At 40.7% G+C, this 27,241-nt stretch overlaps 1 protein-coding gene across 1 annotated transcript; it reads right to left on the reverse strand.

The window, feature by feature from the left end:
- Positions 1–1,796: 1,796 nt before the first annotated feature.
- On the reverse strand, positions 1,797–16,501 carry LYVE1 (lymphatic vessel endothelial hyaluronan receptor 1). Its single transcript, XM_069469572.1, has 6 exons — positions 16,288–16,501; positions 12,448–12,619; positions 12,188–12,327; positions 4,889–5,191; positions 4,428–4,506; positions 1,797–3,884 (listed from the first exon to the last, which is right to left on the reverse strand). The coding sequence occupies exons 1-6, from the start codon at positions 16,370–16,372 to the stop codon at positions 3,698–3,700; spliced, it is 966 nt and encodes a 321-aa protein (XP_069325673.1). The 5' UTR covers positions 16,373–16,501; the 3' UTR covers positions 1,797–3,697.
- Between the last annotated feature and the right edge of the window lie 10,740 nt (positions 16,502–27,241).

Genomic DNA, 27,241 nt, shown 5'->3' on the forward strand with positions numbered 1-27,241 from the left:
TTTAGGTGATGATCAGGGAAACCAATTTTCTGGTGAGTACATGTGATGCTTGTTTTTCCATTCTTGGGATACTTCACTTAATATAATGGGTTCCAACTCTTTCCAGGAGAACCATAGAGATGTCGTATCTTCATCATTCCTTATAGCTGAGTAATATTCCATGGTATACATATACCACAGTTTACTAATCCAATCATGTATTGATGGGCATTTGGGTTGTTTCCACATCTTTGCTATTGTGAATTGTGCTGCTATAAACATTTGGGTACATGTGCCTTTGTTACAGAATGACCTTTTTTCCTTTGGGTATATGCCCAGTAATGGGATTGCTGGGTCAAATGGCAGGTCTACTTGAATCTGTTTAAGATACCTCCATAATGCTTTCCACAGGCGTTGCACTAGTTTGCAGTCCCACCAGCAGTGTATTAGTAGAACAGAGTATCTTTGCTCAAAGGAATGGATCTGTTTGAGCCAGAAAGGCAGGCACAACGAAGGGGCATTTCTGGGCAGGGAGATCCTTTGCACCACCTGGAAATAGCATATGGCTCTCTACCCGCCTCTTTTGAAGACTGGCTTTGGTGGGCGGGATTGTAGGTCTAAACTGGGGTGGTCCCTTTTATTCTCCCAATTTCTATTTGTTCAGTGGAGAACAAAGAGAATTTGACTAGAAAGAAGGAGGCTTCTAGACCAGGCTCTACCTCTAGCCATCTCTAACATTAGGCTTCATTTTTTTTTTTTTTTTTTTTTTTACTCTGTGAAGAAAGAGTTTAGAGCAGCTTATCTTGGATCCTTCTGAGCCTTACATTTTCTTACCACATGAGTTGGACCAGGTAGATCTTTGTTGAGATTGGTGTCTGCGTCTATGAGAAGGCAGGTCTCAAAGTTCTTCAATGGTTCTTTTTTCCTAGTCATTGCCAATGGATTTAAGATAGATTTTCTGAAGTTGACACAGGAGTTCTGAGATGTTTTCCTTATTTCACCCCTGTTCTTTTTTGCAAGTGGCCAATTTCAAGCTTTCATATTGGAATAGTTTACATTCCTATACTGTCATTTGCAAGAGAAGCATCGTGATGTAAGGAAAGGAGTATGGGCTTTGCAGTCATTCTGAACTGGGAGTGAATCCTACCTTTATCATTTAAATAGACCTGTGGCCTCAGAAAATTATTTAGCTCCTCTAAAAATCCAAATTTCCAATTAATAAAAATTGGCAATAATTCTTATCTCTCAGGGAAAGTGTAGAGATTAAATGGGACAACGCATAAAATGACCGTCACTTAGTAGGTGCTCAGTAAATATTAGTTTCTTTCCTTCTTTCCCTTCTTCTCTCCTCCCTTTTTTCCTTCCTCCCTTACATAATGACGGAAGTTACATCTTCATATCTTCATCAGTATGTTTGCAAATGACATTTGGACTATTGAGTGGCCGGGTGGGGTTTTCTTCCTCCCCAGTTCCTCTTCCTGGGTAGGATACAAACCTGTCTAAAATCACAGGAGATGATAACATCCTAATATATAGTGGATGCCCACAAGATGGGAGATATAGTGTGGAAGATCTGATTATTTTCAGCTGACGCACCCAGAGGGAAGACCATTACTTGGGCTCTTTCCCCTTTTCTACTTCATTCCCTGGGAACTGCACGAAGGGGATAAAGCCTAAGGACAGACAGACCAGAGTTTCCAACTCAGACCTGCAGGGCCAGGAAGGTCATGTACATGACAGACACGGCTGGGTGTAGAAAGAGGCCACAGCATTACAAGATCCACAAGAAATGGCATCTTTATTTTTCTTTGAGACTACAATAGGGGGTGACGAGGACTGTGGTGAAATGGAGAGAGCAGACTCCACTTAGAGGAAATAGCCACTACTCAGTATCAGGTAATTATTGCTATGAGGGAATATAGGTTCTCTATTTCCAGATCTTTCCATTTATACAGGGAACCCAGAAATGTAAACATAAAAAAATCTTTTGATGTTTAATTCTTGGCAATTAAAACAAATGTGAAGATAATACTCTGTGGGCCAACCAAAAAAGACTATGCCAGCAGGTTATAGCCTCTGGGCTAAAAGTGCCATGGAGCTGTGGGGACAGAGGCGAGGGGAACAAGATGATTCCTAGTCTAATGTGGAGGGAAAGAGAAAGTACAGAAACAGGCCAGATGAGCTATTCTGAATCTCCAACTCCTGGTGAACTCTGAAATGGATTGGAATGTAGGAACTGAATCTTAAATAAAGGATTGTTTAATGTGTGTGTAGTTGCCCAACTTAAACTGAGACCATTTGAAGCAAGAACACCCAACATGGTAATGTACATACTGTGAGGTTTACATTTGTTTGTATTTTAACAACCAAAGTTGTTCCTTTTACTTTTACAAACAATATAGCATAATCTGGTCCTTATCTAAATTTTGCATGAAAAGTATAATATATCTATGTAAATAAGAGAGCAAAGAAACTTTCTGAATTTTTTATTTATTTATTTTGGGGGGGGCACAAATATTTGTGCACCTCTCAGGCTCTTGTTGCTGGAAAAAGGAGAGCTAGTGATAAATTTGTTAATGGCATTTTAAAAATTTTGGTGTGGTGAAGTAACAAGGTACTTCTTAGGTATGTTAATAATAAATTAAGGTTATAATAGTTGCCATAATAGGGAAAATGAATAATATTAGTCCAAGCAAAAAAAAAATTAGTTTGGAAGTGGATAAGCTAAGGATATCAAAACTGAAAAAAACTTAGCTTCAGATAGCATTCTACTATATGCAATTTTTTGATGAATAATATTCAATTATGGCATGTAATTCTTTGCACAGCACCTGACATATAGTAGATATTCAGCAAATATTTGTTGAATTTTATTACTTTTTTAACACAGTAATTTTCCTCAGTAGCAATTTCTATAACTCAGATAAGAGACATTTATAAGAGCATTTAGTTTTTTTTCTTGTAAAAGTATATTTTCTAAAGGAAATAGTAGCAACAGTAGAGACAGAGAAAAGAAAGTGTGTGTATGTTCTAAAAAGTGATTCCAACTCAATTTATTCAGAGAAGAATACTTTGACTCTGTCTATGTGGATATCCCTTGCTGACAACACGCTGTCAGCATCCTCAGCCACGTTCTATTTCTCTGTTTATTTTGGCTTTACAGAGTTTAGATGTCAAGTTATGGGAATCTCCATGGCTCTCGGGTGTTAAACTTCTCTGTCCTTTTGCTCATGCCTGGTTCAGAAGGACATGCCAGGTGCTGTAAGTGTTTCTCTTTCAGAGCTGAAGGAAGGATCTGGGCTATGGAGTCAGCAGAGAAAGCCTTGGTCTCAGTGACTCCTTGCCTCTCAACTCTCCTGGTCCTGGACAGCCTGGAGGCCTTTTTACAACTGTGTACTGATTAGCTGTTTTAGATCCGTGTGCTTTGCAAAGCTCCTTTCTCCCACTGGGATATTATCAGGACATAGCCAGGCTAGAAAGGCTGTGGGAAGCTTTGGAGGTAGGAGGGTAGGATCCAGAAAGGATTGCATTAAGAAGAAGGGAGTTCTCTTTGGTGAACTCCATAGTCACAAGGTAGCCCTGAGCTGATTCCAGTTAGGAACCAAGGCTGGACTTCACTGATTCTTTGGCCATTTTATTAATAATTTCCTCAACTGGGGCCAGGATACATATCATGAAAGAAACCAGCCTCAGGTGTGTCTTCTCACTTCTCTCTCATCTAAACTTCAGCTTCTAGGCATCGCACCGTAGTTTTGGGTGGACTCTTGGGCTCTTCTGGGTTTTTATCAGTTTTCTTTGGTTCCTCATTAGGGTTGCTGTCATCAGCCTTCTCCTCCTTTACTACTTTGGTTTCAATCATTTCCTTCTGCTGATTCTTGTTTGTGAAAGGGAAAGCCTTCACATACCTTTAGGCATAAACATGACATTAAAGTGAGAGACTTCTATGTAACACAAATTACAATAGCTAATGCTTTGTCTGCCACAGCACATGTTGGCCCAGCACGCTAGGTCCCTTTATTTCAGAGTGATGCTAACACATGCGTGTTCAAATACATTAACACATCCCCACCTTACTGGAGTCATTTAAATTGGACAGTATGTTCACAGGCCAGACTTTAAGCTGAATTCACAACTCTTCTACCAAAACCAAGGAATGAAAAAATCAAATAAAGTATATAAATTTTCCCCAGATGTCCATTTTTCTGTTCATTTCTTGATTTTCAAAGGATAGCCACTGACCAATATCTAAAGGCTAGATGATGTGCATGTACTGCAACAGTAGGAAAGATGGGATGGAAGGGAGGAGAGGTGAGCTGAGGGAGAAATTTACAGTATAAGAGGACTGTCATCTCCATTTTAACCAATAAAATGCCAGGTACAACCCTAGAAAAACACAAGATGGGGAGGTGACAAAGATTACAAGGCTAGCGATGTGCCAACAACCTCACCTTTTGACGTAGCAGTATGCAAGACCAGCTGCAGCACCGAAGAAGAGGAGAGCCAGCACCAGCAGGGCTGTGGGGACACCTGCAGGAAGCAGAGACATGGCATGTTGGTCTTTCGTGTGTACATTGCATGTGCTGCTCATTTAACCATCCAGATGGCTGAGACAATAGTGTAGGAGAAAAACCTCCTCTGCAACCCTTTGTGATGTCAGGTCCCCTCAGCCTCTTTGCTTCTTTGAGTTTTTAACAGCAAAGCCCTTGTATACTCACGATTTTTAGTTTCATCACTGAGGCTCTTTACAGCTCTCAAGTTCTATGACTTTATGAAAGTTGAGTTTGCGTTAAGCTTTGATTTATATTTGGCAGGTCCTGAATGCCCAGTCCGGAGACAGGCTGGATACTGTGAATTGTCTGTAATATGTAAACACATACACACACATAACGCAGACACAGAAAGCATTTACCTCCAAACCCAGAAGCTTCGTTCTTGAATGACGCTTTATGTTCACTAGATGATTCAGTTTCCATAGGCATGGTGCTAGTTTCTGTATAAATTTCTGTGATGCAAATCAATTTTTTTCTCCGTGGATTAGAAGTGGAAGCTGAAGCGCGCGTAGTAGCAGGGGCAGGAGGCGTAGAGTAAGGGGACGATGCTGAGTATGTACTGTCACTGGCAATAAAATCTGTCATGTGTATTTCATTTTGAGTGTTGAATATGGGATCTTCAGTGGTGATGATTTCTGGAGAGCACGAGTTAGTCCAAATATCTGTCAGGAGAGGAAAATATGAATAGCAGCAGCTTCCTAACTGTTCTTCCTGCCTGTAGACTTAATACCCCCCAACCTCTCATGCTGCAGTTGGAATGGTCTCAACAAAATGCAGACCTAATCATATCACTTCCTTCCTTCGGATGCTTCAGTGGCATGGTGCCACTGCACGGCTCCGGCTGACATCGCCAGTGTCACCTGCTGTCATTCTCTCATTGCTCCTACCATACTGAATTTCCTTGATATGGTTTCTCTCACCAGAAGTGTGCTATGATGCTTTCTTCACCTTTGAGACTCTTTACCCCTCTTTAGTTAGCTCGCTGTGACTTATCCTTCAGGTCTCAGATTGACCATCTCTTTCTCAAGCAGACTTGTTGACTAGATTGGGTCCCTGGGCATGTGTTCTTGGGCCTCCATGTACTTCCCTCATCACAGTTCTCATTACACTGCTCCCCACTGGACTGTGAGCTTCCTGAAAGCAGGAACCCTATCTGTCTTGGTCATCACGGTATGTTCACTGTGCTTGGCACATAGTACGTGCTCAATAAATATTTGATGACTAAGGAGGGAAGGAAAAGTGAAAGGAAGGAAGGAGTAGATGAGAAGACCAAATATACGTATGTCGTGCCACTTCAGGACAAAGCTCTGCGAGACCAGATTTTTCTGTTCTTATAAAAAAAAAAAAAAAAAAGGAAGCAAAAAAAAGTGGGGGGGACCAGGAGAGGAATGAAGGTTTGCTTTCCAATCTGTTGAATGTGGTAGAGAGGAAACTAACATTTATTGAGCATCTTACTCTGAGTCAACCGTAGCACTAGGTGTTTAAATAGGTATCTCACTTAACACTTTTATCAAGCCCTCATTTATACAGGAGGACACTGAAGTTCAGAGAAATTGAATAACTTATCCAAAGTCATGTAGCTAGCAAATGACAGAGCCATGCAATATATTATAACATGAGTTTGCATCTATTTTGAATCTCTAAGTATTTGTGGCAGTGAGTAGCATCAGCTGGAATGTTAGCTATAAAGAAAAAGTTATTTCATTAAGCTGATTCATTTTTGAAAATTAAATTAAATACCTTCATGGTAATGGATATTACTGACAAAACATTTTGACTGCACATGCACTGTTTTTAAGTTCATTTTACTTTGAAAAGACCTCTATTTAAAAAGACATCATCGTTGACTTTCTCTGCCCTAAACTTTTAACTACATTTCCCATTCTGGAGTACATGCTAAGTTCTTCCCTCAGAAAAATGAAAATTCTAAGTATCTGGGAAAAACATACTGAATTCAATATACTATGTGGAGAACTGAAAATACAAAAAAAAAAAAAAAAAAAAAGGGGGGGGGGCATGGTTCCTGCTTCCAGGAGGACAGAGGAAGCATTTTGATAAGGGTAGGTGGAGATCACTGGGAATTCAGATGAGAGGGCATTTGGGCAGAGTATGGGGGATTAATGTGTTCATTCATCAAATGTTTATGGAGTACCAGCTCTGTGCCAGGCACTGTTCTAGGTGCTAGGGACATGGTGCAAACAAGACAAAGTCCCTTAAAAGGCTTTCATGCTGTTGGAAGGATAGAGATCATTTTAAAAAATAATAAATAAGCCAGAAATTTCAGAAGATGATAAATGTCGAAAAGAAAATTAAAGAGGATACAGATTAAAGTGGTAGGCGTGGAGGATACTTTGGATAGGGTGATAAGAGATGGTCTCCTGGGGAGGTGATACTCAAGCTGAGACCTGAATGATGAAAAGTAGCCAGTCATTGAAGATCTAGTGTAAGATCATTCAAAGTAAAGAGAACAGAAAGTTCAAGAGCCAGAGTTGAATGAACTCAGCTCATTTGATGAATAAGAAGGTCAAATGACTGAAAGAGGACAATAGCTCATCTAGGGGAAGGAACAGAATATCCCAGGCAATAGGAATAGCATGATCTAAAAATCCAGAAGTTTGAAAGTGTAGTCATGTTAGAAAAATGGCAAGGAGCACAGTGTGGCTGGAATGTAGGGTGTGTGTGTGTGATGGGGGATAGGAAAGACTGCAAGTGGGAGATGAGACTGAGAAGATAGGTTGGAGCCTAGATATCAAGGTTCATAATTGCTATGTTAAAGAATTTGGAACTGATTCTGTAGGAGAGGGAATTTTCAACAGGGGTCCACAAATTTCCCAAATTATATACAAATGTTCTCATATATGTCCACTTTTGTGTGCAAAACTGCTTACAACTTACATCATATTCTTAAATGGGAAGTCACCCAAGGCTATGGAGCAGGGGAGTGAAGTAATTACCAGTGGAGATGCATGGACGATGAAATGTGGACAGGAGAGAGTACAATCCAGGAGCAAACAAGGCTGTTATGGTAACTGCACAGAAATAGGAGAATTTCAGAAGTGCCTGGGATCCTAAAACTTGGATCTTAGAGATCTTCTAGGGAGAAGTGATTCTCAACCCTGGCTGCAGGTTAGAATCATCTGGGAAGCTTCTAAAGAATACTGATGCCCAGGGCCCAGCCCAGGCTTGTATGTGACTGATGTGTGGTCATCAGCATGGAAGATGCTACACTGGAACAGCATGGCTCCATGCAGTTAGCTCAAGGTTTAAATCCTGGCTCTATCCCTTATTGGCTGTGACCGCAGGCAAGGTACATGCTAAGCATCAGTTACTTCTCCTGAAAGTAGAAATGACACACAGGTGTCATTTTACTCATAACTAATGAGACAGTAAATGTCTAGGGCCTCTCATAGTGTCTGGGTATGATAGATAAGATCTGCAAGGATTCATTTCCTTGGCCTTTCTGTTTATACATGTGGCCTCCCACGGTATGAGGGAGCAACAGTAGTCTGGTCCTGTGGTCCCTAACTGGTCGAGGGCACAGTGTTGGTCACCTGGAAGTGTTAGGGTCTGGTGTTCCTCCCCTTCCAAACCACAAACACAATTTCTCTAGATGTGCTGAGTGCTCTGATAGATACTAAGCACAGAGTGTGGCTGGAGTTCCAGAGGATAGACAGGGGTGAGGGGTATGGAAAGGCTTCTGAAGCAGATGGCACTTGAGATGTGATCATGGCTCACTGTAACCTCGAACTCCTGGCCTCAACCGATCTTCACGCCTTGGTCTCTCAAAGTGCTGGGATTACAGGTGTGTGCCACAGTGCCTGGCCTTGAGATTAGAATAAAATGTAGGAGTTAGCCAGGTGATGAAGAGAGTGGGCATTGTGGCAGAGGAAACAGCTGAAACAAATGGTGTGTGCAGAGTATTAACAGCACTTTGGTTCCCAAACCTCACAAACCAATAAAAAAATAAAGTTAGGATTAGGGGTGGGGTTATTTGGATCCCCAAACCTTGCAAAGATAGCAATGAGAAAGATAATCACGGTAAGGTTTAGGATCAGGGTTAGGGTTAGGGTTACTCGGGTCCTCAAAACTTCACAAGAGAGCAATTAAAAAGGAAATTATAAAAAAAATTAGGGTAAGTTTAGGATTAGCATTAGGATGACAGTTAGGGAACTCTGATCCTCACCAAGATGCCAACACACACACTGGCACAAACGTTTTGAACATCTAGGCTTCTATCCTGATGAGATATCTCCATGGATATGATGGATATGAAACAACATGTTCAAGGTTATACACCTTAGCATTCTGTAGAATAGAAAAAGATTGAAAAATAGGCTAAAAGTCCATCAGAGAGGACTGGTTGAATAAACAATGATACAGCCACCCAGTGCGGTATATGCAGCCATTAAAGAATGAGAAATGTCCCAATGAACTGGTATTGAGTAATTTCTAGGACTTAAGTGGAAAAAGCCATGTGCAAAGCAGTGTATATGGTATGCTAGTTTTTATAAGAAGGGGAAATGAGACAACACAGAGATACACACTTCCCTTTGTACACAAAGCAACACAGAGGGAGAAACCAGAAATGAGTGAAAATGATGGGTGGAAACGGTTCAGAAGGGATGGGAATAAGACTTCTCTGAATATACTTTGAAGAAAGTACGCTTTGGACCATTGAGCCATGTACATTTTTTAGCTATTCAAAAAAATAAAAATAGGACAAAAGTCAAACCCTAAAATTGATCACAAATAGAAGCAAATAAACCTAATTTATTTCAAAATGATAATATAACTATATAGAGTAGCAAATTTTTTGAAGTCACTTTTACACACAATTCTCTGTACTTAGAAGGATATCTTCTAAGGACTAAAAGATATGGAAAGACATCTTAAATTTCACTCAGTAGGTTTATTATTCCTAGTAATGTTTTCAAATTTTGAAACTGTTGTAAGATAAGAAAATATATTATTATTTATTAGGAACTAAGATTTTCAATATAAGAGAAGAGATACTAATATAAAATAAACTAAGAAAAAACTTGAATTGTTAAATTTGAGTTGGAAAACCAGTATAAACTCATACACACACACACACACACACACACACACACATCTATAACTTATTAGCTGTCTATTGAAAAGGACTGAGAAGCAATGAAAACTCCAGTAGTAAAGAGAACTACTTGGATCCAAATCTTGGTTTCTAATTAACATTCCCCATGAAAAAGAACCAGGACACTCCTTGGAGAAACACGAGGCTGATTCCACATCTGGGGCAGAGAAAGTACAAAGTGAGTCTGGGACATGTTATTGTGCCAGGAATTGCCCAAAACCTCATGGGATAAAGGATACAAAAGTCAACTAAAATGGGCTCCCATTTGCCAGATTCAGGACAATTCAAGCAGCCAAAAAATAAAAGAATAATAATTGTAAAATTGATTATAACATATTGAATAAGTAATATGCATGTGCCCATGGTAATATAAGGGGGAGGGAAAAGGTGAGAGTGTGTGTGTGTGTGTGTGTGTGAGAGAGAGAGAGAGAGAGAGAGAGACACAGAGAGAAAGAGATTCTTCATCAAAGATGCCATCTAATAAATGTAGAAGGAAGGACAGATTTAGAAAAATCACTGTTTTGCAGCACCCCATATAATAGCTAATTCCAGTAAGGATCATCAGTGGCTGATTAAACGACTAGGTTATAGTTCACTGGGGGTCAGGATATTTGTATGGTGTGAAAATATCACATTATAGATTACCCTACTAATTTCACAGGGGACGATATATTGTTATATTATAGTTTCATTAGAGAGATCTGGCAGTCACCACCTTAATCAAATAATCAAAATTAGCATAACTAAGAGTGAGACATAGTAACATTAAGTGCCTTCTGTTGTGATGTGATCCAAAGTGCACAATATCATCTATGAAGCATTTTTGGCAAAAAATATTGAACATGAGATTAATTAAGCCTCTAGACCCAACTTTCGGTATATAGGAAATACAGATGGTGGGAGTACAAGTTAAATGAAACCATGAGGAAATAGACAAATCCAAGCCCTCTCCCCTGGCTCTTTTTTGTTTAGTCCGGAGGGCTGGCTACCACAGCATCACAGTGACAGTTGGCAGGAAGGCTAGGCAGATAAAAGGCAAGGCCACTTGACAGGCACAGGCTAGCTGTGAGATAAGCAGGCATGTAAATCACCAATTCCCCAGCCAAGGATGACAGGACAAAGAGGCAGAGAAGGAAGGGGAATCGTGAAAACATGTTGGAAGAAGCCCTATGTTCCAGCCTTGACTCTGCCACTAGCTGCCTGTAGGACTTTGAACAAGCTAAACCCCCTTTCTGAATTGTAACTGTTTCATCCGTGAAGTGAGAGAATTGGGCAAAGTTATCTCCAAGGGCCTTTTCTGTGCGGAAGCCCTCTGATTCAGAGACCTGCTTGGATCCTATATTGCCTTCCCGGGACAGGCTGGTGCACATTTGTCTCTTGGATCTCAGAGAAGGATTTTGAAATCTATCCTTTGTATGAATGCTCAGCTGCCTAACCTTTAGAAGGTCAGATATATGAGTATGTGTGAAGAGTAATAAATCAGACAGGGTACTCAGACAAACTGAGAACAAGAGAGTATTTAGTAAGAGAAAATTTGCTGAGCAATTACTTAGGTAAAGCACTTGGACTAAGGCAGCCTGGCTCCCTAAGCAAGGTTAATGAGATGATTGCATAGCCATGAGTAAATGAGTCCTATTCTCTAGGCTTTGATCTCTTCCTTCATAAAATGGAGATTGGGTCTTGTTCTTAAAAATGTCAAAGGTAGCATGTGAATTTCCTCTCCTAAAGAGGAATGTGGGACCATGGAAAGAGCATGGTTTCAGGGTTAGACCTGAGTTTGAACCTTTACAGTAATGCGACCTTAGGCAAATGTACTTATGTCTCCTGAGCTAAGTTTCTTTATCTGCAAAATGGGGATAGTAAACGCACTTCACAGGGAAGTTGTCATTTTCAGTGAGATCATCTAGTACAGTTGGCCCTCCATGTCCTGGGGTTCTGCATAGGCGGATTCAACCAGCCGCAGATTGAAAATATTTGAAAAAAAATACTATAAATGAACAATACAGTATAGCAACCATTTACATTGTATTATGTATTATAAGTAATCTAGAAACAATTTAAAGTATACAGGAGGGTGTGCATAAGTTATGTACAAATATGACACCATTTTATATCAGGGGCCTGAGTATCCTCGGATTTTGGTATCTGAGGGGACCCTGGAACCAACAGCCCAACGGATACTGAGGGAGAACTGTACATCGCTTTGTCCACAGTGGATGCATTACTTACATTTGTACATTTTTCTTCCCTTCGTCCTGATTATCTTGTAGGATTCGGGTAGTGGCGGTAGTAATTGAGCCTCCTGAATGCCCTGTCCCTGTGCTCTCTCCCTGGGTTGCCATTCAGTTACATTTTTCCTAACTTTTCCCCCAGAGAGGCACGTTGCCACCTCTAGCCTAGCCAGAGAGACAGTCTTGGGAGAATCAGATGACCATTGCCATGATTGCTTCTGCTGCAGCTCAGGGTTACTCTTCCCAGACGGGTCACAGAGCTAGAGATACCCAGAGAAAACATGCCACATGGGAAGCCTACAGATCTAACTTACCAGATGAGTTGTGACAATAGGCCCCGAACCTTTGGCTAACTGTAGCTCTCCAAATCAGGACGCCTATTCCATTCTTCCCACACTTGGGGTTTGGGAGAATCCGAGGGATGACTGAGAATTTGTCTTCAACCCATCCATAGCTGTAAAAGAATAATCACTAGCTGAACAGACAAATGATTAGAAGGCATCATCTCTACTGCTAAACAAGAACACAGAGCAAAAGAGCTCCAGCAGTGATAGTGAATCTAGCTGTTTCTCACCTGCAAGTCTCAAAGCCAGCCTTCAATGCCGCTTCGACCTGGCCTCTGCTGGCCAAAGTCATTCCCAGCAGCCTGCAGGCCTCCTTGGCTTCTGTGAAATTCAGCTGCTGGCCTACCTTTTTGTTCACAAGGGTGATCCCCACAATTCTGCATGGCAGCGTTATGGAAAGATCTGCAAAGGAATCACATGGGTCCTCAGTTTGCTGCTGTCCTTGTTCCCAGCATTCAGGCTCTCCTTCCTAGAGAGCATTATCATCTTGCAGCAATGAGGTCTGGCTGGCTGGGATTGGGGTTTAGAAATAACAGGACACAGTCCACATATATCCCACAAGGACAGCCTGCTAAGTTGGACGGATGTTTGCTCTGGTCCGATCTGTAAATCTCACTTCATAGAAGTTCATCCTATCCCACTGCATTTAGGTGCCTTGTTCATCACAGGTGGGGCTTCGGCTACCAGTTCCTGGGGTGGAGACTAGATGATGCAGTTGCTGCAAACCCTTTTGGAGTCTGTAAAATGAAGCATCTGACATTTTGAGAAAGATAGAATTCAGGGCGCTGGTTAATAGAATAGTTAATAATGCTCCAAACCAATGTGGTTTGGGCACATCACTATTTCTGAGATGGGCTGAAAATGTACTTGTTATGACAGAATGTGAGTGCTCTTAGTTCCGGGTCTTCCCTGACCATTGGGGGGCAGGCTTACTCAGAAGTTCCTGGAGGAGCAGGGCAGTGAAACTTAGACGCCAGAAAAACTAAATAAAGGAAGTAGAGTCAGACCTGGGCTTCTACGTCGCTTGCTAGCTCTGTGATTTTAGGCTAGATAATTCATCTCTTTGAGCTTCAGTTTCCTGATTCATACAATGAAGAGAGTAACAATATCTACTGCATGGTGTGGTGAAACTAAATGAGTAAATTCTAATAAAAATGCTTAGCATAGTGCCTGCCACACATAATAGGTACTCAATAAATCATAGATAACATATTATCATTGTTATCTTTAAAGTATTTTAGTTTTAGTCTGCTAATGACTGATTTCCCTGGGGAAGCTGAGGCAGTGGAACAGGTAAGATGTGAATAATATTTCTACTCAAAATCTAATGGGTTTGGGAATTCTTTTGACCCTTTTCCTCTAGGTTCTGGGATTTGTGGACTTGTATGAAATTGCCAAGTTGCATTGTATTTCAGTACATTATTCCTACTGGGCTTCATCCATGAAAGTCCATAAAGGGTGTTTAAATCTCCCAAGTAATTGCTTATACACAGGGCTGAGTATTGGCCACCCAGTCAAATGCTTTGACCACTTCCTAGGCTGGTATTTAAAGGAAGTTTCTTTCTGCAAATACTGAGGGAGCATTTCTACAAGTCCTCCATGTGACCTTGTTGTATTCTGGAGCAGGGGCTGGGGAAAAGGATGTGTGCATAATGTATGGTATTTTCGGATGGCAATGTTTGCTTCCAGACCTTGCTCTCACCAAGAGAGACCAGAGAATCAGCACCCCAATATTAGTGTTTGCAACTGGGGTGACAGAGCAGCCTTTTATGTCCATAGGTACTGACACTAATACCTACACCAATATCAATATTGATGTTACTATCAGCTATAATTTCAACACTTATCATCTGTTGATGTTATCCTATGCCAAACCTTCTTTTAAGAGAAAACTGAGGCTCAGGAAGATTAAGTAACTTTACCAAGCCCAAGGACACAGAGCAACTAGGTGGCAGATTGGGGACACAAACCAAATTATGCCTGACTCTAAAAATCCCAGGGTTTTTTTTTTTTGTTTTTTGAGAGACAAGGTCTCACTGTGTTGCCCACGCTGGTCTCAAACTCCTGAGCTCAAGCGATGCTCCTGCCTCAGCCTCCCAGGTAGCAGGAACTATAGATGTGTGCCACTGCACCCATCTGTGAACCCCAGTTCCTTGACTATGACACTGTTCGGCCTTGCACTGTGCTACAGGGGACCGAACACACACGCGCGTGCGCGCGCACACACACACACACACACACACACACAAAACTAGGCTGAACTCTCTGAACACACTATTTATCCTGGAATGTGGCTCCTTTATTGCAAGACCTTTCTATTGCTCTGATCTCTTATGGTTGCTGCTTTGGGAATTGAGAAGGTTTATTTATCACACTATAAAGTAGTCCTGCTACTCTCTCATCATACTTCATTTTTACTCTAAATATCATGAGAGTATTCTTGGTGACTAGGCCTAGCTTTGGGCCTAGGTTTTTCTATCGTTAACTGGCTGCTGGGATGTCGGGCAAGTCCTCATTCTCATCTGAAAAATGGGGATGGCTATATCTTCTTCACATGATTTTTTTTCAGAATTAAATTAGATAATTTGTAACTAGTAGAGGCTGGGTCCAGTAGGAAGTCATCAGATATTAGTCATTTTATGCTTTTCTATTTCATTTAGGGATAAAACGAGGAAGCAGGAATCCAAGGGGTACTCTAATAACCCCTTTATTAAGATTTCTTAGGAAATGGAAAACATAGTAGAAATAGAATATGCTTAGGAATCAGATATATGTATATAATATCAGATAATACTATATGCTTAGAAATCAGAGATGAATTTAAAACAAAGTGTTATAATTTACTGACTGCATGACTTTGGGCAAGTCCCTTGGCCTCACTGAGCCTGTTTCTTCATCTATAAAATGTCTTCTTGAGAGGACTAAGTGAAATTGTATATATACACCTACCTCTGGATCTCTATATAATTTGCCCTCAAAAATAGTTCCCATCCCCATTCACTCACCTTCATCAGCCACCTTATTCCACAATCATGGTTATAATAACTTTTGGCTGTCTCCAAAAATTTAATTTCCTTGGGAAATTTTTTGCCATTATTGAGGATAGTCCAAAGAGTGTGATAGAGTCATTGTCAAAGAACAATTTCCAAAATAGTTTAAATAATGGCAGCATTGTGCGGAAAAGTAAATAGTCTCCCCAGAGGGTTTCAAAGAGGATCAAACTTATTTAAAGTAACAGTTCTGGTATGTAAAAAGACTCAGTCATATAACTCTAACCTCCCCTATAAAATTTAATACAATAATATATAAATCAAGTCTGGATATCTGTTTCCAACATATTTTATATCTCAGGGCATATTCCAGTATAGGAACATACAATTTTCCTTTTAAAGTGCTGAGATTTTCATTTGCCCAGAGCTGCAGTGAGTGATTTGTGGTTACAATTTTTTGTCGACAGTGCAGAATTAGGTTTTCCATTTAGGCATCTCAAAAGCCCAGAAATCACTTTAAGTCATTCTTTTGGTAGGGAGCTGATGGTTTAATTTTCAAACTCATATTTTCACAGATTTTTTTCAGTCAATTTGCTATTTACTGCATATTAAAAATGTTGCAATCCATTTATAGTATAGTAAAATTGAAATTAAAATAATTATGCTGACACTCCCCAAAACAAAAATAAAGTAGGCCAACATTTACTGAAAGTTACTCATTATTCTCAGGCTTAGTGATTGCTTTAGATTTTTAACAATCATGGTTTCCTTCTTCAATAAAACCCTTTTAAAAACAAATTATTTCTCTTCAATGGTTTATTTCAAGATATTCTCATTAAAAATATTCCATAATCAAGAATAAAAGTCCAGATGACCTAAAGGAAAATGCAAATCATTTTGGTGAAGCTGACAATATGGTGAAAACATCTCTGGCAGAGCAATACTACTAATTAGACTTGGCGTTGACTTTGAGGGTCACACTCATTCCCAGTAATTCATAGTCAAGAGCTTAGTAGGCTTAGGACAGTTTGCAAGATCTTGCTTTGCCTTAGCAGTTTGGAAACCTGGTGAGAAACCTACCTTTTACACGGAGAGAGCCTTGGACCAGGAGCCTCGTGGTCCAGATGAAAGCAAGAAACAACACCAGGCTGAAGCCCTTGGCCATTGTGCCAACCCCTTAGAGCCAGGGAGGCACCCCAGATGGCCACTGGCAGTATGAGAGGCAGATGCTCAATCTCTGGTCTGGATGGAGAGTTCTGGAAATCTGTTGAGGCTCACACTGCTCCACTTCACAACTGAGACATCCGGATTTCCCTGCTTTCAAGCTTCTGACTTGTCAAGGTCACTGGGGGAAATGAGTGACGTCCCTTGAACGCCCAGGCTGTACTTTGTGGATGGCTTTCTGGAAAATTTAGCTAATGCTGACTCAGAGAGCACACAAATGAGGAAGGCAGATAGCACAGTGTGAACTGCTGAAGGTTTTCCCAATTCCCATATTCCCTGCCACTCCCCCTCCCCCACCAGCTCAGTTCTCACACCATTCATTGTTATTGCCGGTGGAGCTCATTCATTATGAGGGCTGTCCCGAGAGTATCCAGCCATGTAACCATTCTCGTTATACTAACAATGGCTGGATACTTTCTGGACAGCTCTCATAGTCCTAGAAATGTCTCTGTCCCTAAGGGATTTTGAGCATAGGCTGTGCTTCCTTTCCTCCCCCAACCAGTGATTTTCTTTTCCCTCCCAGCTGCCTTGTGATCTCTGGGGTGTGATGCTGAAGCTCATGAGAGTAAATGCCCATTTAAATACCAAGTCCAGAACCTTCATGCCTTCCTTGGGGTCTTCTTTTAGACATTCTAAATCTCCACACCACTACAGGTGATTCTCTTTTCAAAGAAACCAGGCACATATAAAAATTCATATTTACAAATAAAAACTGGGGAGAAATTTACAAAATTATTCATTTTACATTTTACAAAGAGATTTTTGACTTTTCAATAGTAATCACCACAGTTTCTTTATATAATAACTTTTCTAACATTCTGATAGACCAATACTCGAATTTAGATTCTGCCTTTCTCACTTGATGAATGTGAGGTATAACTGTGCTGTGCAGAGTGCACTCTATGTTTTCCCAGATGGGTTTTCAGTGGTTTGCCCTGCATGGTAATTATGGAGTTCTGGCTGGTGAGCAATGTCTTGAGCAAAAGCTTGTAAGTTTTCAGCCAGGCGTGGTGGCTTATACTTGTAATCCTAGCACTCTGGGAGGCTGAGGTGGGAGGATCGCTCGAGGTCAGGAGTTCAAGACCAGCCTGAGCAAGAGTTAGACCCCATCTCTACTAAAAATAGAAATTATCTGGACAACTAAAAATATATAGAAAAAATTAGTTGGACATGATGGCACATGCCTGTAGTCCCAGCTACTCAGGAGGCTGAGGCAGAAGGATTGCTTAAGCCCAGGAGTTTGAGGTTACTGTGAGCTACGCTGACGCCATGGTACTCTAGCCCGGGCAACAGAGCGAGACTCTGTCTCCAAAAAAACAAAAAGCTTGTAAGTTTTCTCCAAAACAAAAGTCTTTTATAGGAATGGTGTATGGATAACTAGTTCTTTTTTATATAAGTAGTATTGATCATCAAGTTAGATAACTGTGTGAAAAACACCACTAACAAAAAGAGAACCTGTTCAACACAAAACAGAAAACTTCTAAGAGACCAGGAAAATAGTGCTTAAAGATCTCCAATACAGACCTCATTACTTGGGTGAGCACAGCCCTAGGCTCCTAGTATCTCAGAAACACGTGTGACTCTATTATCGTGGTACCAGCAGACAGAGGCAGGAATCATGTGCTCTTCACAATTATCCTTAAAGCCTAGCACCATTCCCAAAAGAGAGCTGGCTCTCAAGCATTTGTTAAATTACTACAAAAAGAAAGAAGGAACAAAGATAGAAAGGGAAAAAAATGAATCACAGAGGGCACAGCTTTGGATAGGAGAAATAGCTTATAAGAAATGAGAAGGGTACCTAAATTTCAGAAACAAATTGCTAGAGGGGCATCTGTTGGATAAAGGGAGTCTGCTGATTATATTGATGCTTAATAATGAGTTTCTGGAAGAAAAAATCTTATTTTTTTGAAAACCCCTGTTGAGAGAAGTTAAGCGATCATTGGGATGTGATTGAAAATTCTTGATTGGAACTTGCTGGGTTTCTTGTCAAGTATGAATATGCCCAGTCTCAGCTTCTAGGCCTCTCACACAAGATGAGCTTCTGAAAAGTTTGTTGCCAAAAGCTAAAAGCCAAAGTGGAGAGCTATAAAGAAAATATTGCCAGATAATCTCCCTTGACCATTTTGAGAAACAGTGTTCAGGATACAGAAAAGGAATCAGCAGTTCTGTCCACTTCTGAAATAACAGCTTGTGCTGCAATCAAGGAGAACAAAGTAATTGAAGAAGAAAGTTGTAGAATTAGAGGAGAAATTTGAAAAATGAAAATGAAGAGAATAGTCAAGTTTCAAAAGAGAGCAGGAAGCCTGGAATATTCAGGCCAGTTTTCTTGTTCCCTGAATATGGAAAACAAGATTGAAAGTTATGTTTAATCTGATATATGCAAATACAAATTTAAATGGAGTAGAAACTTTGAAATGTGTCATGAAGGAAGGAAATGCGGTATCACTCAGAGTACCAGACTGGGGGTAATATCTAAATTTTAGTTTCAGTTCTAACACTAATTATCTTTGTGACTTTGAGCAAGTCAGTTAATTTCTCTGGGCCTCAGTTTTATCATCTGTCAAAGACGGGAGTTGAATTATATGAACTTAAAAATAACATAGCAATATAATTCTATGGTACTTGATATTCTAGGGATCAGTTATCTAAAAATACATATATAGGCAAATGTATTAGTCAGTGTACTCTAACTGCTATACCAAACAACTCCAAATCTTAATGGCTTAACAAATTAAAAGTTTATTTCTCTCACGTCACAATCCAATGGCTGATGGGTGGTAGTGGTTGTGGGTGATGGTGGTGACAGTGGGGTGTGTGTGTTGGGGGGATTCTGCCACACACAGTTATCTGTAGGCTGAGACTCCTTCCATCAATCCCTGTGTAGCTTTGCCATCACCTCCAAGTTTTCCCCAAGATCTTCCCATCAAGGCAGCAACCAAAGAGAGTTCAGAGGATCACGCTGGAGATTGCTTTAGGGCCCAGGCCTGGGAAGCAGCTATACCACTTTCACCAATATTCTATCAGAAGTTTGTCACATGTTCCCACCTAACTGCACTAACCGCAAAGGAGTTGTAATCTAGCTTTGTGCCCAGGAGTAAAAGGAAAAATGATTTGGTGAACACATAGCAGTCCTGCCACAGTGTGCCTTCTGATCACCCAATACAGGGTTCACTATTCCTCCCACATGTAGAATACAGTACTCTGTTCTCAAGGGAGATGATCCAAGGTCCCACCCAGCTCAAAGTCCATGATCTCTGAGTGTTCCCTATCAGGTCCAGCTGTGGCACTTTGTGGTGTGGTGATCTATCAACCAAAAAGGTTATATAATACTCCCTAAATATCATGGTGGAGAAGGACCTGGATGATCTCAACAAAAACTCGCATGTGTAAAGGGGAAGAATGGGGAGCACAAAAATCACCAGCCATGGTATTTCTGGAATACCAGTGAAGGGACATTATAAAAGCCATTATATCCATTTTCTATTACCATTAAGAAATTACCACAGGGTGAGGGGCACACTTATAATCATGTCTCAAGCATGATAAAAGCAATTCATGTAACCAAAAATATCTGTACTCCCGTAATACTTTGGAATGAAAAAAAACTCATCAAACTATAATTCTCAAGACAGTGTTTTGTAAATGTTATTTAATCACATTAAGTAACCTTTTATATTTCATTATTTATAAATATCGTGTTACAATTTGAAAATACACCCTGTTTAGCAATAAAGAATTTTATGAACAGCTAAAAAACAAACAAACAAAAATTACCACAGACTTATCATCTTAAAATAATAGCATTTATTATCTCACAGTTCCTCTATGTCAGAGGTCCAGGTGGGCTCAGCTTGGTCTCACAAGACTGAGATCAAGGTGCTAGCTGGGCTGGGCTCTTACTTGGAATCCACTTCCAAGCTCATTCAGGTTGTGGGCAGAATTCTTTTCTTTGAAGTTGTAGGAATGAGGTCCATGTTTTCTTGCTGACTGTCAGCTGGAGTCCATTCTCTGCTCCTAAGGCCCCTTCCATTTTCAAAGCAGTGATGACACACAGAGTCCTTCTCATACTTCTAATCTCTTTGCCTTCCACAACTACCATTATCCAGAGGAAGTGCTCTGCTTTTAAAGGCTCGTGAGATTACCTTGGGTCTAGGTGGATAATCTCCCCATCTTAAGGTCAACCATACTATGTACGCAACATAGTAACAGTAGTGATAGCTCATATTCAAAGGCTCCAAAGATTGGAGTGGGACATCTTTGGAGGGCCTTTCTAGAAATTCTGCCTCCCATGGTCACCTACCCTTGATTAGATTCTGATTCCACTTCCTGGGAGAAACTCCCATGTCCACTGTTCTCTGTGGCCGTTCACTGTATATAATCTTTCTTGGCCACATTTGAAGTGGACGTTAGGGAGTATGCCCTCCTTGGGGGTGGCACAGCTTTAGTCTGCTTCCTGCTGGCATAAGCTTAGGATCCCAAAAATTGTTTTCTTAAATTAAAAAAAATGTGTTGACACATAATTGTACATATTTATGGGGTACACAGTAATGTTTTGATACAATCTGTAATGATCGTGGCTAATTAGTATATCCATCATCTCAAACATTTATCATTTCTTTGTGTTGGGAATGTTCAAAATCCTCTCTTCTACTTGAAAATATATATTATTAACTATAGTCATCCTATAGTGCTATAAAACACCAGAACTTGTTCCTCCTATCTAAATATAATTTTGTGTCCCTCACCCCTGCTACCCTTTCCAGCTTCTAATATCCTCTGTTCTACTTTTTACTTCTATGAGATCAACTCTTTTTTTTAGCTTCCACATATGAATGAGAACCTACAGTGTTTAACTTTCTGTTCCTGGCTTATTTCACTTAACAACATCTTCCAGTTCCATCCATGTTGCCTAGAATGAGAGGATTTCATTCCTTTTATAGTTTAAGAGTATCACATTGTGTATATATTTTTTTAACCCATTCATCTGTTGATGAACACTTGGGTTGATTCCATATCTTGGCTATTATGAATAGTGCTGCAAGAAACATGGGGGTGCAGGTATCTCTTTGTTATATTGCTTTTCTTTCCTCCCAAAAGTTGTTTTCTAACTTGATTCTAACAATCAGAGTTTTTAGTTCTGGCTGGTGTTTGTTTGTAAATACAATTCCCAAACGAACTTAGATTTCTGCTCCCATTTGATTCCATGTGCCAATAATCATTCTCCAAATCCTTTCCCAGTCACAACGCTCAAGAAGTATTTCTTTGCTTTCTTAACTTCATAGCCCTCTAATTTAATGGTCGATATACTGAGTTCATTTGAAATCACATCCTTAATCTAGTCTCTGTCACAAGGCTGAGTGGATCTGTTCAACTGAGAAATTTCCAATCACTCCTAAAGCTATAGGCTACTTGCTTTTCAAATTATCACAGGTCAGACTACCAAAAATTTTTGTTATTTTCACAACATGGGTCACCATCTTCCCAGCCTTTGAAATCAGTTTTCTTGTTTCCTGCAATTTGACTGGTAAGCCAGGGCTTCATATTTTGGAATTCTGTTATTGAAGCACCCCATTTGCATTAGTCAGGGTAGGCTAACTACCTAATAGCCTATAATAAATTAAGAAATGTTTATTATAGGCTTAATACACTAAAATCGTGTTTCTTGCTCATTCACAGTTCAATGTTGTGAGTGCCCGTTCAAAGACCCAGCTTCCACCTGGGTCTGCCATTTTCTTGGTTCTCAGACTTCTCAACTGACTCCTCTGAATTTGGTAGACAGAGAAGAGAATAAAGAGAGTGTGAGCATGGAGCAGAGGAGTTTATTTTTAGGGAACTAGATCTGGAAGGTCCACATTCCCCTGCATCTAGCTGCAAGAAAGACCCAAAAATGTAGTTGAGTTGTGGAATTCATTCTGGTAAAAACTTAGCAGACTGAATCACAGCAAAATGTGTTAACTAAAAATAACATTTGCTGTGCAGCTTTTTAGTTTAATTAAGTCCCATTTATTTTTGTGCTACTGTATTTGGCCTTGAAGTCTTAGTCATAGATTCCTTGCCTAGGCTTATGTCTAAAAGAGGTTTTCCCACATTTTCTTCTAGAATTTTTGTGGTTTCATGCCTTACATTGAAGTCTTTTATCCATTTTGAATTTTTGTATATGGTGAGAGAGAGGGGTCCTGTTTCATTCGTCTGCATGTGGCTATCCAATTTTACCAGCACCATTTTTTGAATAGTGTGTCCTTTCCCCAGCGTATGTTTTTGCCTGCTTTGTCAAAGATCAGTAGGTCATAGCCATATGGTTTTGTTTCTGGGTTCTCTATTCTGTTCCCTTGGTCTATGTCTCTACTTTTAAACTAGTACTATGCTGTTTTGGTCACTACAACCTTGTAACACAATCTGAAGTTAGGAAATGTGATGCCTCCGGATGAATTCCTTTTGCTTAAGATTGTTTTGGCTACTTGGGCTCCTTTTTGGTTCCAAGTGAAGCTTAGGATTATTTTTTCTAGATCTGTGAAATAAGATGTTGGTATTTTGATGGGAATTGCATTGAATCTATAAATTGCTTTGGACAGAAGGGACATTTTTAGCAATGTTGATTCTACCAATCCATGAGCATGGGATGTTTTTCCATTTGTTTGTGTCATCAACAATTTCTTTCATCAGTATTCCGTAGTTTTCCTTGTAGTGATCTTTCACCTCCCTCATTAAGTATATTCCTAAGTATTTTATTTTCTTCATAACTTTTGTAAATAGTATTGAGTCCTTGATTTGACTCTCAGCTTGAATGTTATTAGTATATAAAAATGCTACTGATTTGTGCACATTGATTTTGTAACCCGAGACTTTGCTGAATTTACCAATTCTAGGAGTCTTTTGGTGGAGTCTCTAGGGTTTTCTAGGTACAAGATCATATCATTGGCAAACAGGAATAGTATGACCTACTCCTTCCCGATTTTGATGCCTTTATTTCTCTTGCCTGATTGCTCTGGCTAGGACTTCCAGCACTGTTGAACAGGGCAAAAGACATGAACAGAATTTTTTCAAAAGATAGACCAATGCCCAACAGATGTATGAAAAAATGTTCAGTATCACTAATAATCAGGGACATGTAAATTAAAAACCACAATGACATACCACCTTACGCCTGTCAGAATGGCTACTAAAAAGTCAAAAAACAACAGATGTTGGTGTGAATGCAGAGAAAAACATATACTTATATACTGTTGGTGGGACTGAAAATTAGTACAACCTCAATGGAAAATGGTTATGGAGATTCCTCAAAGAGCTAAAAATAGACCTACCATTCAACCCAGCAATACCACTACTGGGTATTTACCCAAAGGAAAAGAAATTATTTTATCAAAAAGACAGATGCACTCAAATGTTTATGGCAGCATAATTCGTAATTGAAAATATATGGGCCGGGCGCGGTGGCTCACGCCTGTAATCCTAGCACTCTGGGAGGCCGAGGCGGGTGGATCGCTCGAGGTCAGGAGTTCGAGACCAGCCTGAGCAAGAGTGAGACCCCGTCTCTACTAAAAATAGAAAGAAATTATATGGACAACTAAAATATATACATACAAAAAATTAGCCGGGCATGGTGGCGCATGTCTGTAGTCCCAGCTACTCGGGAGGCTGAGGCAGTAGGATCGCTTAAGCCCAGGAGTTTGAGGTTGCTGTGAGCTAGGCTGACGCCACGGCACTCACTCTAGCCCGGGCAACAGAGTGAGACTCTGTCTCAAAAAAAAAAAAAAAAAAAAAAAAAAAAAGAAAATATATGGAATCAATCTAAGTGCCCATCAATACATAAGTGGATAATACATAAGTACATCATACCATGGAGTACTACTCAGCCATAAAAAAGAATGAAATAATGTCATTTGCAGCAACTTGGATGGAACCAGAGACCATTACTGTAAGGCAAGCATCTCATGAATGAAAAAACAAATGCCACATGTTCTCACTAATAAGTGGGAGCTAAATGTTGAGTGCACTTGGGCACAAAAAGAAACAAAGGATATTGGAAACTAAGAAGTGGGGAGCATGGAAGTGGAGTTGAGGGATAAAAACTTACCTATTGGCTGGGCGCAGTGGCTCAGGCCTGTAATCCTAGCACTCTGGGAGACCGAGACAGGCGGATCGTTTGAGCTCAGGAGTTGGAGACCAGCCTGAGCAAGAGCGAGATCCCATCTCTACTAAAAGTAGAAAGAAATTAGCTGGACAACTAAAAATATATATGGAAAAAATTATCTGGGCATGGTGGCACATGCCTGTAGTCCCAGCTACTCAGAAGGGCTGAGGCAGGAGGATTGCTTGAGCCCAGGAGTTTGAGGTTGCTGTGAGCTAGGCTGATGCCACGGCACTCTAGCCCTGGCAACAGAGTGAGTCTCTGTCTAAAAAAAAAAAAAAAAAAAAAAAAAAAAAAAAAAAAAAAGAAAAAGAAAAACAACAACAAAAATTTACCTATTGGGTGTAATGAACACTGTCCTGGTGGTGGGGACACTGAAAGTCCTGACTTCAGCATTATAGAGTATATCCATGTATTAATAACAAAAGCTTTTGCATCCCCTTAATATTTTGAAATTTAAAAAATCATATACCGGCCGGGCGCGGTGGCTCACGCCTGTAATCCTAGCACTCTGGGAGGCCGAGGTGGGCGGATCGTTTGAGCTCAGGAGTTCAAGACCAGCCTGAGCAAGAGTGAGACCCCACCTCTACTAAAAAAATAGGAAGAAACTATATGGACAGCTAAAAATATATATAGAAAAAATTAGCCGGGCATGGTGGCGCATGCCTGTAGTCCCAGCTACTCGGGAGGCTGAGACAGGAGGATCGCTTGAGCTCAGGAGTTTGAGGTTGCTGTGAGCTAGGCTGACGCCACGGCACTCACTCTAGCCTGGGCAACAGAGTGAGACTCTGTCTCAAAAAAAAAAAAAAAAAAAAAAAAAAATCATATACCAGGAAGATACGGGAAACTAGGATCAGGATGGGGAAGGAGAAAAGGGGAGGAGCTTGATCCAGCCCCTGTGAGGCGGCCCACAGTACAATGCCCCAGAGTTGGGGACCCCTGGCCTGGATCTGGGAGGCACTAATATATCCAAAGGCATCTAATTCAGGGTTGGGGTAAAATTGTGGCTCAGCTCCATAAAACGAGGAGGCATTTGGCAAGCTGCCAGAGGTTTGGAAATGTGCTTTTATTTTCAAACTCAGGTATGTGACATTCTACAGTTCAATGCTAGCACACCCATGTGAGGCTTAATAACAATGGGAACTGGCGGCCAGTAATACACAAATCCAGCATCTCCCTCTCCATTTACTCTGTCAGGCTGTATATAGGGAGCAACGCATTTCACTTTGTGGCAATCAGAAAGGGAAGGTCCTTTTAGGAGGTGACGTCAACAATGACACATCACATCACTCTGTAACTGAAGGTAGGCAACCAGACTCCTAGGGCTCAGTGGAAATGTCAGGCTTCAGAGGCATTTGGAGAAGAACTCTTATTTCAGATCAATGTCACCGTTGGCTATACAAGACCTATTTCTCTCCATTTCACTACTGCTTTGGCAGCAGCTCCAACTGCTTCAGGTTGATCTTTCCTTCCCAGCAAAGACACATTAGTACTTTTTCAGCAATGCCCTTGTAAATGTGGCCCCTCTTATGCTCCCTTTTGGAGATGTCCTTTTCCTCGACCTCCCTTTACTTGCAAATGGGGTAGTGCAGGAGAGGGCCTGTGTCCAGAAATACTCCTGCAGGCCTTTCTGTGGAGTATCTGGAGGCACAGGAGCTCTCTGCATCTGCTCACTGCACCTGCTCTCCTGGTCTTTGACTCACCCGGAAAAAAAAATGAGAATCTTGTGGCCAAGAGGACAATGGGCCATCTCAGCATGGACCTCCTTTAAGGGAGACTGGGATTGGAAATTGCCCACCTAGAGACCTGCCCCATAGCCACTCTCTGGAATTCCATTTGCAACTTTGGCTCTGATGGCCTCATGTAGCTAAAGCTCCTTCAGTTGTATCTGGAACCCCTGAAAGGGGCCAGGTAAACCATGCACCCATGTCCCCAAAGTTCCTCTTCTCTGCTTTGCACCTCTTTACCTTAATGGCACATCCTGGGCCAACCCTGGCATAGGCTCCTCTCACAGTCATTTTTGGCCACTATAAAGGATTCTCCTTCAATAAACATGCTACTTTAAAGTGGGCATCCTTTAAGGTGGGGGGGTCTCTCTGAAGGGCGTGATTGCATTGAGCCCAGTCCTTGAGCTTGGAAATGGTCTTGCTAGTCTGGTCTCATTCCTGCTCTCTCAGAGTAGACTGAGAAATATTAGAATAAGCTGTGGTTAAGAAAGATGCTAAGAAAGATGGTGGTGGTGTTGGTGCTAGTACTGGGAAGCATGTAAATTGTTAGCTGTCCCAGGCTGCTCTCCACCACCTTGAATGTTCACTTGTCCTTTTGATCAACATTTAATGACACCCTTGCAAGTATCAGCCACCATGCTAAGCACTTACCCAAGAGATGGGTAAGACATAGTTCTTGTCTTTGAGAAAAATGCCAGGGGATACAGATAAATAGGTTATTGTAATATACTATAGGCAAAGGTCAGTAATGAAGATATTTAGAAAATTCTGGAAAGCACAGAGGAGGTTGTATATGGCAGGGAATGTGGAAGGGAGGTCCATCAAAGCCTGTATGGAAGGCATGATCTGTGCGCTTGGTTCTGAAGAGTGACCAGAAGAAAAGAGAAGAACTATTGGAGGAAAAACTAGTGAATAGAGGTCCAGAGCTGCAAGAGAAACCATTTAGTTTGGGAAG

Source organism: Eulemur rufifrons, chromosome 6 (assembly GCF_041146395.1).
Source record: "Eulemur rufifrons isolate Redbay chromosome 6, OSU_ERuf_1, whole genome shotgun sequence".
In the NCBI taxonomy this organism is placed as follows: Eukaryota; Metazoa; Chordata; class Mammalia; order Primates; family Lemuridae; genus Eulemur; species Eulemur rufifrons.

Excerpts from the sequence above, each read along its gene's own strand:
- LYVE1 (XM_069469572.1), bottom strand. The coding sequence starts at position 16,372 with ATGGCCAAGGGCTTCAGCCTGGTGTTGTTTCTTGCTTTCATCTGGACC. Across the intron at positions 12,620-16,287 it reads AGGCTCTCTCCGTGTAAAAG|ATCTTTCCATAACGCTGCCA; the intron begins GTAGGTTTCTCA and ends ATTCCTTTGCAG. Across the intron at positions 5,192-12,187 it reads CTATTGTCACAACTCATCTG|ATATTTGGACTAACTCGTGC; the intron begins GTAAGTTAGATC and ends CTCTCCTGACAG.